Genomic DNA, 15,690 nt, shown 5'->3' with positions numbered 1-15,690 from the left:
GACTGTCCACAATGATGATACATTCAGAGTGCAGTAAGGCAAAAATAATTAGACTTTCCACATTTTTACAATCATCAACATTACACAGAATCGCGTAGGTTCACTGGTGGATTTGTATAGTAAAAAAACACAACGTTGTTTTCTGTGTTCGTGTTTTATACGTTACTGACACCCATGTCCTTGTCACCACAGATACATTTCACACCATATACCAATTCACACCAAACCACTCTGAATGACAGTGCTTATATCTCAATGATTAGGTAGACATTTTTTAAAATATCAGTAAAATTCCCCTTTAATGTAACTACCACTTTCCCCAAAAAGCTCTCAAAGCATTTTTGGGGTATGACATTTATCTGACATTATCAGTGGCAGCAATCACATGAGCAAGATTGTTTGAGATCCACTGCTAAATTCCAATGTAAAACTTTACATTGGAATTTAGCAGTGGATCTCAAACAATCTCGCTCATGTGATTGCTGCCACTGTTTGACATACAGTTGTGTATTAAACTACTGTATACTGTTGTACAAAGGTGGGCAAATTGCAGGAAAACATTTAATTGTCCATGTCTGACTCTGAACATGTGACAAATAAATAAAACCTAAAATAAACCTTAACCTTAAAGAAGATAAAAATAGTGGAGCTTGAATGTTGCCTGTACTTTCACTCATCTTAATAGATAGCAATTATACAGAGTCATACAAAGGCAAAAAACATAAAAAAAAAGATTTTGGACATTCCAAGTTTTACACAATATAGTTTCATATCCTTTTCCATATAAGTAACTTTATTAAAGATAATTAAACAACCCCTACTTTAACCTTGCATTTCCAGTGCAAAACTAAAGAAGCAAACATCAGACACCAAACATGTTGTAGCTGAGTAACTACATTTGGGGTGAGAGAAAAATTGCCTATATATTCACAAGCTCTCTGTGAACTATTGCTGACAGAGGTAATTGCACTGCTCCGATTTTCTTAAGTTTTGCACTACATGTGGTTGCAGTAGCAGTTCTAAATTTAATTCCATATTGTACAATGAACCATACAAAGAGCTTGTGTTTTTCCTTGTCAAACATGTCTGATTTGGTCTTTTGGTCAACTACATGTCATGGGTTAAGTTGTGGGTGTGCTACAGCAAAGAAAACTGGTCATTGGTCTGTTATTTAAACTGTGAGCTTTAGTAATTCATAGGTTACAAAATTGACATAATGCCTGTACATCCTGTTGTATATTTAATGCTGATGTTTGTTATTAATTTTAGAACATTTTAGGGGTTTATCCTTCTTTCTTTCATTATTCTTTAAACTGTAAAACTACTCCTCTGGATTAGTATGTGTGTGTGGGTGTGAGTATGTGAGTGACCAATCCCAGACTCTCTAAAGAATCTGATCATCTTATAGAAGGAGTCAGTAGAGAAAGTGACAGACTTGACTGGCTCTATACCATGCCACTCAAGGCCATGCTGCTCCACACCATGCTCCAGAACTACAGGACAGTACAACATTTACCATGGGCATGCACCAGTTAGGGGCTGCTACCTGAGCTTGCCAGTTTGCACCTCCTGCTGCTGCTTCACTCCTGTGAAAGTGAGAGAGAGAGAAAACGGAAGAGAGAAAAACAGAGATTCAGTTAAAATTTTTTTAAAAGAAATTCCAAAAATATGAAAAAACAAAGAGAGGGATGAAGTGAAAGACATGGGCTCTTACGGTTTCTGGGTCCCCATTCCTAAATCTAAAAAGAAAGCCACATTCATATTAGAAACTGGACATTCATCCAGCATCTCCCATACAGGAGGAAACATATATGCTTCCTTACAGTATTCTTATACTCTTCATGGACATAAATATCATGGCATTACTGGGGCTTCAGTGGTTCTTTTTAATTGTTCTTTTTGTGGAGCAGAAAAAAACCTAAACTAGACATACAGAGACAGAAATATACACACAGCACATCTAATACTTAGTTAAATGTCCCTTAAAGAAAGTTGCACCTTTGATCAAATGCTTTTGGAAGCCATTTGCAAGCTTCTAGCTGAATTCTAGTTGGACAAGCTCATTCCCACATAAACATGTAGGAGGGCCACGGGCTCATTAACAGAGTCTACTATCAATGTCAGATAGTTCTTTGTAATGAGCTCTAATGAGTTAAGTCATTACCTGAGTTAGCTAGTTAGCATTGTTAACTGCAGATGATCAGTTTTACATATGTGTAATAAATATTCTCTTTTTGGAAATTGATACTTCTGCCATGTTTTTTAGCTGAACGGATGGAGATGAGGTGGAGGAATGGGGTGCTAGCCACCTTAGTTTCCATGAAACAATAGGGGTGGCCATATTTGTTTACTTTGTGTTATTAAATAATCATTAATCACCTTCTAAAAAAGAGAACCTGCCTCTATGGTTGAGAGGGCTAAAATAAAACATCCACAAATCTAATCTTACCATTCTGTAAAGGAGAAATGGCTTTATTAAGCAGAGCTACAATCAGAGTGAATGATGGACTGAGAGCTGAGCAGTGGAGGACAGTAGCTGTAAGGAACACTGGTCCACTCTTTAGAATTAATGTGCAGTTTTATTTCTTATAAAACAAAATAACATGTTATATGTTGACACCCTTTTAGTGTTTAGCATGTTTTATTACAGATCTTGTTCTGCTTTCTCTGCCTGTGAGAGTTATAAAGTTTATTTTTGGTATAAATTAGTAAATTAAAATTACTTTACTCAACATCTTTAGGTATTTTAAAGAATATTTTAAATCTCTTTTCAGTGATATACATATCTCATTAGAGATGAAAAATGTAACCGTTTTTCTGCAATAGTATATCCAATCAAGCTGAACTTGTATGCAGCATAGATTTGACAAACTATAGGGGCCATATATCAAAATGATCTGAATGAATTTGGAAGTCTTCACAAGGATTCATCAAACTTGAATCATGTGTCTTGGGGGGTACTCTTTAAAAACCAATGAAGTTGGTAATCAAAAGAAATGTGAATATTGTGTTTTTTGGCCAATCTTCACATTTAAAAAAAAGAGTTAAATGTTAAAAGAGTCAAAAATGTTGGGATTTTAAGAATGCACTGACATGTGCAAGTGCCAATCAAAAATAGTGGAGCTTAGATTAAAAATAAATCAAACATACAAAGCTGTAACTTGGGGAATGCCTCATCTTTACCTCTGGTCAATCTTTGTCATATCTGACCATAAACCATTCATCCTTAGAGTTTGGCTGTTGCCTTGTTTCTGTCTATCCGAACCATCCGAACGAAGTTAGAGTTTGGTTTCTTATGTACAAATGATGATCTTCAGATCTGACAATCTGCAGTTCTGATCTAACAATCTGTTATTTAGAAATGGCTCCAAGAGACATTCCTGATTTATGTAAATCTACTGTCAATCTTTCTAAGATCTACACTGAGATTTTTGGACTTTCCAATTGTAATGTAGGTTGGTCAATTTAATGAGCGCTGTCAAACAAACCTTTTTTACAGTGTATCACAAAAGTGAGTACACCCCTCACATTTCTGCAGATATTTGAGTATATCTTTTCATGGGACAACACTGACAAAATGACACTTTGACACAATGAAAAGTAGTCTGTGTGCAGCTTACATAACAGTGTAAATTTATTCTTTCCTCAAAATAACTCAATATACAGCCATTTATGTCTAAACCACCGGCAACAAAAGTGAGTACACACATAAGAGATTACACCCCTAAATGTCCAAATTGAGCACTGCTTGTCATTTTCCCTCCAAAATGTCATGTGACTCGTTAGTGTTACTAGGTCTCAGGTGTGCATAGGGAGCAGGTATGTTCAATTTTGTAGTACAGCTCATACACTCTCTCATACTGGTCACTGAAAGTTCCAACATGGCACCTCATGGCAAAGAACTCTCTGAGGATCTTAAAAGACGAATTGTTGCGCTACATTATGATGACCAAGGGTAGAAGAAGATTGCCAACACCCTGAAACAGAGCTGCAGCACAGTGGCCAAGATCATCCAGCGTTTTAAAAGAGCAGGGTCCACTCAGAACAGACCTGGCGTTGGTCGTCCAAAGAAGCTCAGTGCACATGCTCAGCATCACATCCAAATGCTGTTTTTGAAAGATAGGCGCAGAAGTGTGCCTACAGTCAAGCAAGGTGGTGGGAATGCCATGGTCTGGGCCTGCATGAGTGCAGCAGGTGTTGGGGAGTTACATTTCATTGAGGGACACATGAACTACAATATGTACTGTGAAATACTGAAGCAGAGCATGATCCCCTCCCTCCGAAAACTGGGTCGCAGGGCAGTGTTCCAGCATGATAATGACCCCAAACACACCTCTAAGACGACCACTGCTTTATTGAAGAGGCTGAGGGTAAAGGTGATGGACTGGCCAAGCATGTCTCCAGACCTAAATCCAATAGAACATCTTTGGGGCATCCTCAAGCGGAAGGTGGAGGAGCACAAAGTCTCGAATATCTACCAGCTCAGTGATGTCGTCATGGAGGAGTGGAAAAGCATTCCAGTGGCAACCTGTGAAACTCTGGTAAACACCTTGCCCAGGAGAGTTAAGGCAGTTCTGGAAAATAATGGTGGCCACACAAAATATTGACAGTTCAGGAACTTTCACTAAGGGGTGTACTCACTTTCGTTGCTGGTGGTTTAGACATTAATGGCTGTATATTGAGTTATTTTGAGGGAAGAATAAATTTACACTGTTATATAAGCTGCACACAGACCATTTCATTGTGTCAAAGTGTCATTTCGTCAGTGTTGTCCCATGAAAATATATACTTAAATATCTGCAGAAATGTGAGGGGTGATAAACTATATGTGGGCACAAAGAAGCTACCAGGCAGCCAACAGGAAATTAAAAGACCTAAAATGGCTTTCTTAAAAGCCATTTTGAACTATTCATCACCACTGAATGGTGAATGTGGGTGAATGGATATTTTTGTCCCTGTATGCATTTCAGAAATCTTCCGTATGAGTTTGTAATGAAACTCACTTCCAGCCAGGTTGGCTATGGTAGAGTCCAGGTCTCCTACTGGTTTAACAGGGGAGGCTGCTCCAGTTGCCAGAGGGGCCATGGCTGGCATGAGCATGTCCCCCAAGTCGCCAAATGCTACAGCAGCCAGGGCAACAGAGTAAAAGAGAAACAGAGTAAGTAAAATATCCTGTTTTCATTCTGCTCACACCAAATGAGTACAAACAAGTAAAGCCAATTTCCACCACAAGAACTGTCCATTACAGCATCCAAACAGAAAGACTGTACAGTGAGCCCTCATAACCTATTACAACTGTATGAAATGAAACAATTCATACAGAAGACCTTTACAGCACAGGACAACCACTTTGCCACATCACAGTACTCACAAAACAGACACACTGCCATCATACTTCATCATACTACATATTTTTCAAAAACACATACATTTCCAGTTTTTCCCAAAAATGTTTTTTAAATTGTGAAAAGCTTGCTCCTAAATCACAATGTGGAACAAAAATGATCACCCATGGTCATGCCAGGTTTGCGTTAAAACTGTCCATGTACTATTTTGAGTATTTTAGGAGTGGAAAACAAGATATAAAGAAAAGTAACAATAGATAAAATGTATCATATTGTATCCTTGTGTAACACTATCGTGTTGGCATATGGCTAGAGCATTAGATAAGGATTAGCATTACCCAAGCTGGCATAATGAACTAAAAATGAAAATGAAAAAATGAAGTATCCATATATTAACACATTTTCAGCCTTTTCTGTTATTCCTATTAGTCTTAAAACATACATAGCAGCAAACATGCTGTGTTGTTGAATTCATAGTGTATTACATTTCTAAAAGCAATTTTTGGTGACCTGTTCTAGGTCATGTAAAAGGAGTGTCAATTTTGTCTTCAATCAAGTTTTTTTAACAACTGGAAAAAAAATGGGACTATCCTGTACAAAGCTCTGCTCATTTCTACTGAGCTCTTCATCTGCCCATTCTAGATCATTTAGAGAGCACTATGAAGCATGCACCCTTCTTCACTCCATTAATTGATCAAACTCGTAGTCTATTCAATCCCTCTTTTCCTTTCTTTACCATCTACCCATCCATTCAGCCTGTTTACTTCAATCTGCCCCCCCACCCCCGGCAAGCCAGAGTGGAGGATTTTACTGCAATGCAGCAGTGCACTGTGGGATAGCTGCCTGCGTAGGAGCGTCAAAACTCACCGTGGCACAGGAGGAAGCAAGCAATGACCCAGACCATAAGCAGAGGGGAAGAGAGAGAGGGAGGAGTGGAGAGAAATTATGACAGAGGATGAATAATCAATAAAGATAATTATATTTAAAAAAAAAAAAACATTAAATGTGCGCAAAGAATATGGGAAAGAGAGAAAGAAGAGCATGATTAAAGCGGTGAAGAATACAGAAGATTGAGATGGCCAGAGTGTGAGAATATGATAGTGATGTGAAAAAGAGAGAAAGAGAGAGCAGTACAGAGCACTTGAGCATTAAGCAGAAAGAACTGTAAGTACATGAAGAGCAGTGCAGGCAGTGGCTCAGACAAATGAATGAACAGATGAAACTTTGCTTTTGCCAAAGCACTCCGCAGTCACTCTGCACACAGGTAGATCACACTGACTCACACATGTCCCACACATGCTAACCCCATCAGAATCAAACACTTAGCAGCAGCACACACTCGGAATGTAGAACACACACAATGTTGATCAGTACCTTAAGTCAGCTGCACATACAAACAATGTAATGTAAATACTAACATAATATCTGTGTTGTTCTATTTAATTCGATACTGACTTTAAGGACATTCCCCTTACCCCAACAAACAAAACAACCAATTTGGACATGTAAAAAGAAACAAAAGGTTTATTCCTTTAATAAGGGATCAGTCACATAGATCATTGTAAGCATGTCCTGATCCAATTCACTGGCTCAGGATCAGGGCCAATACAGGTATATTTTACTGGTCCTTCCTTCTTCTTTGTGGTGCTCCCTTGTCATAGAGGCACTTTGAACATACCTTGAGATTTATTTGTGCCACAGAATGTTCTGTTGTTTTGGTTCATTTTAAACAGTTGAAGTAATAATGATAAATATTTTTTAATTAAAAAAAACAAAAACAAACAAAAAAACATATTGCATATATAATAGATTATTCATATATTGAAGTAATGAGCATTTATGGACATGGATTTGAGGTGGTTTTGTGAGAATGAAAACATTCAATAGCTGCAGTTCTACTGTATTGAAGTGTTAATTTGCCTTCAATGACATGAAAGATGCAAATTTAGCAATAACAATACAGTCACACCACAGTTTAACATCCATGATTAAAAGAATATTGAAGCCTAACTATTTCAGATCTGTATAATCAATAAAATAAAGATTAAATATCGCCTGATAGTTGCTATTAAAGTATACAGCTTAGATTGGGGGCCAAGAAACTGGAATGGGGCATTTATACTTCACTAAATAAAAACACATGCTTTGCAAGATTTACATTTTTGATTATTGGAAAAAATCCTCTAATTACGATAACTAGCTATAGTTTATCGCCCAGGCCTAAGCACACTTTATACAGTTAAAACATGCTGCCACAATGAAATCTGTATCAGAAATACTGTTCATGGTACACAGAACAAAAAAAAACATGGGAGATAAGCAAACGGGACAGATAAAAAAAGGGGCAGCTTACCTCCCATCAGATCTCCTCCAGCAGATGCTGTTGGCACTGGAGCTGAAGGCTGCCCATCACCAGCAGAGTCTGCAGGTAGATCACACCAAACCAGATCAGGCCAAAGAGAGAGCATTCGTGCAGCATGAGGGTAGAGAATGGTTAAGAGTGAGCCATCTCCGACACACTGAGAGAAAACCCCAGAGACATAGAACAAGTGTCAGACATTTGGAGGCAAAAGAGGAATACATCTGTGTGAACACGCTTGTGCACACACACACACACACACACACACACAAGCTCAGAGTTGCTATGATCCCTAACACAGAAATGTGCAGAAAAATTTATGGAAAACTTCCCAACTGCTTTCCACAGTCTTCAAGACCACTGAAATAAGGATCATGTGAACACATGCAATCAAAAGTGGCCACAACCAAAAAACACTCTCCACACTCTAGATAAAGCCCCCTTTCATTACCCACCCCTAACCACGTCCAAAGATGCCCCGCTGTCTGGCCAGCTCATGGGAGACGAGAGAGCTGCAGGAATGGGGCAGAACACATCTATAACAAGACGATCAAAATGGAAATTAGTCCATAGTCTACATAAGCTTTCAACACATCATATACAGTTGTCTGCTAAAAACAATCAATAACATGAAAGTACAGGAGAAGACATATCTTTCATATCTTTGTTTGGCAAGTTATATTCATAGTTCATATTTTAAAAGGCACAGTAACTCAATATGGTTTGAGTTATGTGTGCAACTATACAGACAAGTAGTTGCACAATGGGTGGGTGTAAGATTCCATCATTGTTTAGTTAAACTATAGCTCCTAATGAAGCAATGAACTTAGCCAGTGTAGCTGTTGTCTGAGCGAATACATCTGAGATAAAAAGGAAACTGCATAAATGATATATTTTTGGTTTAAAGATGAATGACCAACGATGCTATTATCAATCACAGAAATCCCAGGGGGAGATGAGCTAATGAGAGAGAACAAGGGAAGAGTGTGAAATGTGTGTCTCTGTGTGTGCAGGCGCGGGAAAAGAAGTCAGCTCTTTTTGGCCACCCTAGGGGATGAACATGTTTAGATGTCTTTCAGTAGCCAAGGACAGAACAGAAAGAGAAAAGTAAGCAGCGGAGATGGTGAGAAGATGTGTGAGAGGACACAAACACACACCGGAGGTGTCCTGTACCTGACAAAAAAAGGTCTAGACTGGGAGCAGGGTCTGATTTGGGGATGGCTGGTTCAGGCACAGAACTACTAAAACCTAGAGGCAAGAAAACGGGAACCGGAGACAACAAACAAGCATAGACATAAAGTTGATGAGTGAAAAAGGAAATGAAACTAAACACATTACTTGCAAATGAACCCAAATAAAACAGAAAGTTAATAAGTTTATATCAGTTATGCCACAGTAATCCACACAAAACATGCCAACACACCAAACCACCTCTGTGGACCTCTGTGCAATACAATGAAAAATAAACTACATCAGATTATTCTCACAAAAATGTGTATTTGTTGACACAAACATGCAACAAAAGCTGCTTTTCAAAAAAATATTCCACATGGCTTCATAAATCACACCACTGTTTAATCTGAAAATGATAGACTGCATCTAAAACATTATAAATTGGAAGGCAGGTCAGTTGAGTATAGAAACATGCCATGCAATAATTTCTCTCTCTCGCAAAACGTCATATAATTGTCATAGGAAAACCTTGTCAAAATAATTGCCAGCACAGATTGTATTAAAAATCAAGGGGCTAAACCAAATTACATTAGTTTTATCAGTTAAGGAACAGATGCTAAGAAGGTAAAGTGACCATTTTTGGACAAGGTTTTCTTACAACAGCAATGATAACCTTTGTTCAGGTCCTTTCAGGGAGAGGCACACAGCAAGCATTTACCACCAAACAGATCTGTTGAGAGGGCTGCAGGGCTTGTGTTGATGGGGCTGTTAGAGGTAAATGGGGTCTGAACAGTGGGGGGCGCCACCGAGCTGAAGCATGAGGCACTACTCTCTACAGGCTGCATGGAGAACAGGTCCAACTGTGGAGAAACTGCTGAATGACCTGGAGGTGGGGCAAAGGGGTCTTAACAGGAGAGAAAAGATATGTTTAGAGAACATCACTGTAAATAAAAAACAGGAAATAAATTAAATTAGTGGTTAGAAGCATTGCCAGTTCCGCTCAGTCAATGAAAAGACACTGAGAGCTGGGACGCGCTGCAAACCAAACTTCACGAAAACAATATGGATGTGATAAATTCTAAAGTTGCCCTGCAAAATCCTAAGGGCAGGAGAGCTGGGAGATGCAAGATAAGGTCAGAAATGAGGAATAATAAAACAAAAAAGAAACTTGTTATCCCTGTGGAGTTCAGAAAGCATGTTTTAAAATCCATTTCTTTTCAAACAGAAAGACATGATTTATAGTTGTGAACGGGGTGTGTATAATAGAATGTCTCTAGTTTATTAGCCTAAATGGACAGTTTAACCAGACCAGTAGGTACAACTTGTAGGTACCCTGTAGTTAACAACGTGTAGCTAATACAACTTGTAGTTTGCCTCTAACACTACCCAACCTGTGTCACCAGAACTTAATAGCGGTCAATCCAAAGGTAACGTCAGAGACCCTGTCAATACACGAACTGTGTCGCCTGTGGTGATTGTATTCATTTATTTTTAATCACTTAAGAATTCTGAAGCTGGATACCCCCTGCTGTGAAACGTGCTAATTCCTTACAAATGTAAACATTTGACACAAGCTGTTCACAAAACCCAAACAAAAACAGCTGTAGTTCCTTCCACCTTCAAGATTGTAATCATCAGAAAGGGGGGTTCCTAATCTAACCTTATTAATTATAAATCTATATAAAAACTTGTCAACAACCATGTAACATTATATCTTTGCTGGGGGTAATAATTTTGGAGCACACTGTACGCACAACACAGGTTTAATGACATAACATAGACAAAAGGTCTCCATCACCAACCACATTCTCATCACCACCCACCAGTTCCAGCAGTAGCCTCAGCAGCAGGAGTAGCTGTGGTGGCTGCAGCCCCGCTCTCTGCAGAGTCAGCTGGTGGACTCGCAAATGCGCCTGAATCCCCAACAGGAATCAACAGTCCAGATGATGAATCAAACCAAAGAGCAGAGAGAGAAAGGAAGGAGAAAAGAAGAAACTGAATCTTAGAGGAATAAAAAGTCAGAAAAAGATGAGAACATAAGTGACATGCAAAAAAAGTGGAAAGTGCAATTGAGAGGAAACCTATTTTTTTAAGAGGTTCCAATAATTATATTATAGCTATTTGAGAAAACTTAAAAGTTGGGGTGTATCGGTACATGTAAAAGGACACTGTTCAGTACACACAATCAAACAGAGAACACATTATTACAGAGAATACATTACGCTAATTTCACAAGCGTGTGTGCCACCAGGAAACATGGTATTATGGGAACCAGAGAGCTTTAGCAGTATTGCTAGGGTAACTGTAGTCTTGTTTGCTCCCCTCCTCTCTCTTCCTTCAGCTGTCGCTGTGTAGAGAGAGTGACTCACATGGTCGGTATTTACTCCCTTTATTCTCTCATTGTTCTGTTTTAAAGTAAAACAGCTAAAAATGAACAAGTATTTCAGCAACATTCTGCCCTTTTAACAGTCAAATGAACTTATTTTAAATACTAAACCGTGAAGATTTTTGTACCGATACACCCCTATTTAAAAAATAAACTGAGCATGCTTACACTATAATCTACACTACAGCTGCACAATACTCTGGGTTGTCTTTACATTAAATTAGAGATCACATACAGTTCTGGCAGCCAGTCAGAAAATGAGTCATACTAGGAGGCACTTCTTTTATAGTAAATATTTGCGTTCAATAATTATCATTATTGAAATACTGAACATTCAACTCTTAAATAAATATATATACTTAAATATCAGTTTTAAAATAATGCTGCATTTTTAGTACAACTCTCTGCCAGTACAAATTGTGGCATCCACATGCAGCCATATAGTGGAGGAAGAAATTCATTTGTGGAATCCATCAGGGATTGTGTTTATAAAGGAAGTTTATAAGTTTATAACGAAATGGTTCACCAGTTTACTTCAAACCTTTCACAACAACATTCTTATCCTAAGTGTATGTAAGTTTCAGGTTCATAACTGGTCTTTGCCTTTAGACAATTTTGGTCCATGTTACAGCCATAATTAAAAAAGCAGAATCCCATTTTAATAGGAGCCTAAAACATGCTGGGATCCTGCCACATTCTTATATTCAGAAAAGTAAACCTCCTCTTGACACAATAAGTATATGAACATGCTGAATACATATGTGAATTCAAGTCACATATGGAGCACGTGCTTTGTTGTTTTTCTATTCTCTTTCTCAATTTAGCGGTTCCTAGAGAGAACCTCTCTACTGACCTCCGAGGAAATCCGCTGAGCCGGAGGCAGAGCCGGCAGCGGTAATGGGATGAGCTAAAGAGATGGCTGCCTCACCGGTTGTGGCGCTAGGCGCGGCTGTCGCAGGACAAGCGGAGTCTACAGCGGGGGAGGGGTCAGGGAGGAGAGTCTCCGTGGTGAGGGAACCAAATTCTACATAAGCCATGACCCCAAAACAGAAGCATAAAATGACACACAACACAACAGAACAAACAGAGGACAGAAGCACATTTAAGAGGAAGAGAAAAAGAGAGATTTGACCTAAGACAAGGCTGAAAGAAGAGGTGACATGAAAGGAAATCTACTGGCTTGATTTTTGACGCAATCTCTTAGTGTATCCAGCAACATTTTTAACGCTTGGAAGTTGCAGTTCTTGCCAAAGATAACAAAAGTTGCCATGTTGTAAGTATGCCATTAGCAAATTAGCCATATTAATTATTTTAGGATGATGAACATCATCTGACAAATGATTATGTTTTGAGTGCACAGTATTGTCCTTCAGAGTGGAACAAATGTTCTTTAAACTGTTACATTTAGTCACTGTGGACACTTAAAAAAGGTGAAATGTCTGAAACAGTCTATAGATTTTGACAATGATCTGTTTTTAAGCCCTGTTCTGTTTATTTTTAAGGTTTTCCTTAAAAAAAGAACACAACAGTGTTTGAGGTTCATGGTATTTCAGTTTCATGTACCAAACCTTTATTATTCAACTATGCCAATGAACATATTGTTTATTGCAAAAAATATAGCTATTATATGAACAACTTAAATAGCTCAAAACAACTGTTGTTTTTTTCCAAATTCAACACAAAACGACACTTTTGATGACATCTATAGTCCCAGCATATTTTAATCCCTTCATGACAAGTGTCTTTAGTCTGAAACCAGGCCTTGGTGGACATTGAAGTATGCTTAGAAACATTGTCCTGTTGGAAGGTCCAATGATGCCCAACCTTCAGCTTCCTCACAGAAGGCATATTATTTTCTCCTAGGATCATGTTTCATGCCTGCTGGTTAGGTGCAGATTGTAGTCAACTGTTCTTGTGCTTTTGGGTCAGGAGAGATGTATAGGCATGGAGACCTTCCTTGTTTAGTATGTGCTTTACACTGCAAACTAAAACCTGCTTTCACTAAATCTAAAACTTCTACCAAGTCTTTTGCGGTTTTTGACTGCCTGTCTCCTCAGGAATCTGGTGAACTTGTTAACTCTGCTTCCAGCTGTATCTTTAAGAACATTCTGTTTACCTGGGTGTTCACCTAAACAACTAACTGGACTGGTCAGTTAACACTGCTACACTTTACAAAAAAGGCAGAGCAGACTCTACCTACTGAGGAGATTGAAGTCACTAGGAGTGCAGGGAGCACTTCTGAGAACTTTTCACATCATCTTTTATGGATTTTATTCTGGCAGCACTGGGCAAACCCTTCAGCTACAGGCTACTTCCCAAGTGTTTGAATGGGTGGTATTGAAGGTCCTTCATTCCTGCTGCCGTCAGACTCTACAACCAGTACTGCTCCCAGCGAACCACATACAAACACAATTAAACTCTACAGACTTACAGGAAATAAGAGTTCCAAAAGTAGCATTACAATGTCCAATATGTACAATATTTATCCCCATATGCAGTTAATGTGCAATTATCTGTAAATAATATTATTCCTTTTTTTTGTAACTTAGTTTTTACTTTTATTATTTATATTGTATATATACAGACAATAGATCTACTTTTTGTACCCAAGTGTCTTGCTATCCCTTTGCTGCTGTGTCACTGTGAATTTTCCCACTGTGGGACTAATACAGGACCTTATCTCTTATCTGCTCTTGCTCTCTTGTTGTATAATTATCTTTGTATCCTTTCTTCTCTAAACTCTTTTTGGGACAAACCCCTATACAGTCCAGGTATTCAAAGTGTTTTTACTCAAGCATTCCTTGATGCCACAAATGAGGGCTTTGATTTGCCACCTAATTTGCAAATATGTGATATTAGGAGGGATTCTGTTCACAGGGTTAAATAATTCAGAAACTGCAGTAGTCACTAAAAGTGTCCTTTTAAAGCACTTCTTATTTTATTTAAGCTGAGCTATTTAAATTGTTCTGGTTTATTGCAAACAGCTAAGAGTTTGTACATTTTGCTAACAAGCCTTATTTGCAGTGAGGGTTAAATTACATAAATTATAACTGTAACTAAGTAGCTAATTTATTATAAAATGTAATTGACATTTTAAATAAATCACAAAATTTCCTTAGTGATCAATAAAGTATCTATCTATCTATTTATCTAAAAACAACAACAACAATCATTTTAGACTATGGGTTACGTTTCAGCTATGCTACAGTGACATAATGCAAATCATTTGCAATGTACACTGTAATAACGTAATATAAATATATCTATGATTAAGTAGCGTTTCTCTGCATAGGGTGTGGTAAGCACCTTGCATACAGACATTTTGAACACAGCCACTGTAAAAACAACACTCACCCGATCCCAGAAGGTCTGCAGCACAGCACAAAAAAGTGGAAATGAGAAACAAACTAAATGCATGTTTACTAAGAAAGTTGTTGTTGGTTGTTAAAATATTTATGCAGCATGTATAAATGCTTCCAGTTATTCAGTACTCAAGATAACCTTCTAATTAGTGAATTATGTTACTTTAAGGTGCAACCATTGCAGACACAGAAATAATACAATTTACAATGATCTTCATTTATGAACTAGCAAATGTGTAATGGCAACGCTATTTCCTTTAACGTCACAATTTCCAGTGCGCTTTGTGAATCTGGCCCATAAGGCATGTGAATGTACACAGGAACTCTTTACCTCCCCAGGATGTAGGAGCGGCTGAAGCACCTCCTACAGATGGCCCTGAAGAGGACAGTGGATCCAAGTCCAACAGAGAACTAAAAGAGAAGTAGTTTTCTAATTGTTCAATATTTTTAAATTAAACATGACCCTTTTCAGTCACCAGAATAGAGATGTAAATGTGATTATTTACATATTTATTCATGTATAACCTATGACACAAGAAGTGGTCACTCACTCAGTGGCAGCTTCAGCGGGTGCGGGCACAGCCTCGGTGGGTGGTGGCTCCAGGGTGGGAACAGCGCCTCCCGATTTTGCGGGAGTGGAAGTCGGAGACACATTGTTGGTGGGCGATCCCTGTGGCATGGTAAAAAAATTAGGGTGTGGGTTTATGCCCATGTTCATCTGAATGTGCATAGACGTGTGTAGAATGGTGCAAAGCAAGTTCACCTTTGTTGGAGATCTAAGAGGTGGAAAAAGAAAGAACAATTTTTCAGACAATGGACTTAATATACAGTTACAAATAAGTAAGTATAAACAAAGAACAAGATCAAGGACTCACCCCTCTCTGAAAATCCGAATGACACACAGAGAGAGAAAAAAGTTGTTTTTATGCTGTGAATTCCCTCTATGCATTACCCATATCACTAAAGAAGCCCTGAATCTTACCCCTTCTTTCCTTCCAGACTGTTCATGTGTGTTTCCAGAGACTCCAGAATACTGCTAGGAGCCTAAGAAGCATTACACACATA

At 38.4% G+C, this 15,690-nt stretch overlaps 1 protein-coding gene across 2 annotated transcripts in view; it reads right to left on the bottom strand.

The window, feature by feature from the left end:
- The window catches only part of LOC140549245 (clathrin coat assembly protein AP180-like), a 31,885-nt gene that overhangs the window by 2,847 nt on the left and 13,348 nt on the right, over nt 1-15,690 (bottom strand). Inside the window, exons 9-20 of one of the 2 annotated variants that reach the window (XM_072672685.1) lie at nt 15,608-15,669; nt 15,501-15,506; nt 15,389-15,401; nt 15,177-15,295; nt 14,957-15,036; nt 14,618-14,632; nt 12,117-12,287; nt 10,701-10,790; nt 7,699-7,767; nt 5,004-5,120; nt 1,715-1,739; nt 1,547-1,586 (exon numbers count right to left, since the gene is read on the bottom strand). In XM_072672685.1, the coding sequence (XP_072528786.1) occupies nt 1,547-1,586; nt 1,715-1,739; nt 5,004-5,120; nt 7,699-7,767; nt 10,701-10,790; nt 12,117-12,287; nt 14,618-14,632; nt 14,957-15,036; nt 15,177-15,295; nt 15,389-15,401; nt 15,501-15,506; nt 15,608-15,669 (807 nt within the window). Of the gene's footprint in view, nt 1-1,546; nt 1,587-1,714; nt 1,740-5,003; nt 5,121-7,698; nt 7,768-10,700; nt 10,791-12,116; nt 12,288-14,617; nt 14,633-14,956; nt 15,037-15,176; nt 15,296-15,388; nt 15,402-15,497; nt 15,670-15,690 lie in introns of those variants that run through there. The other variant, XM_072672684.1, reaches the window with a different exon arrangement.

This window comes from Salminus brasiliensis, chromosome 2, assembly GCF_030463535.1.
Source record: "Salminus brasiliensis chromosome 2, fSalBra1.hap2, whole genome shotgun sequence".
NCBI classification, from domain to species: Eukaryota; Metazoa; Chordata; class Actinopteri; order Characiformes; family Bryconidae; genus Salminus; species Salminus brasiliensis.
Note: the sequence above shows the minus strand (reverse complement) of the source record. Positions and strands in the feature narration are given on the sequence as shown.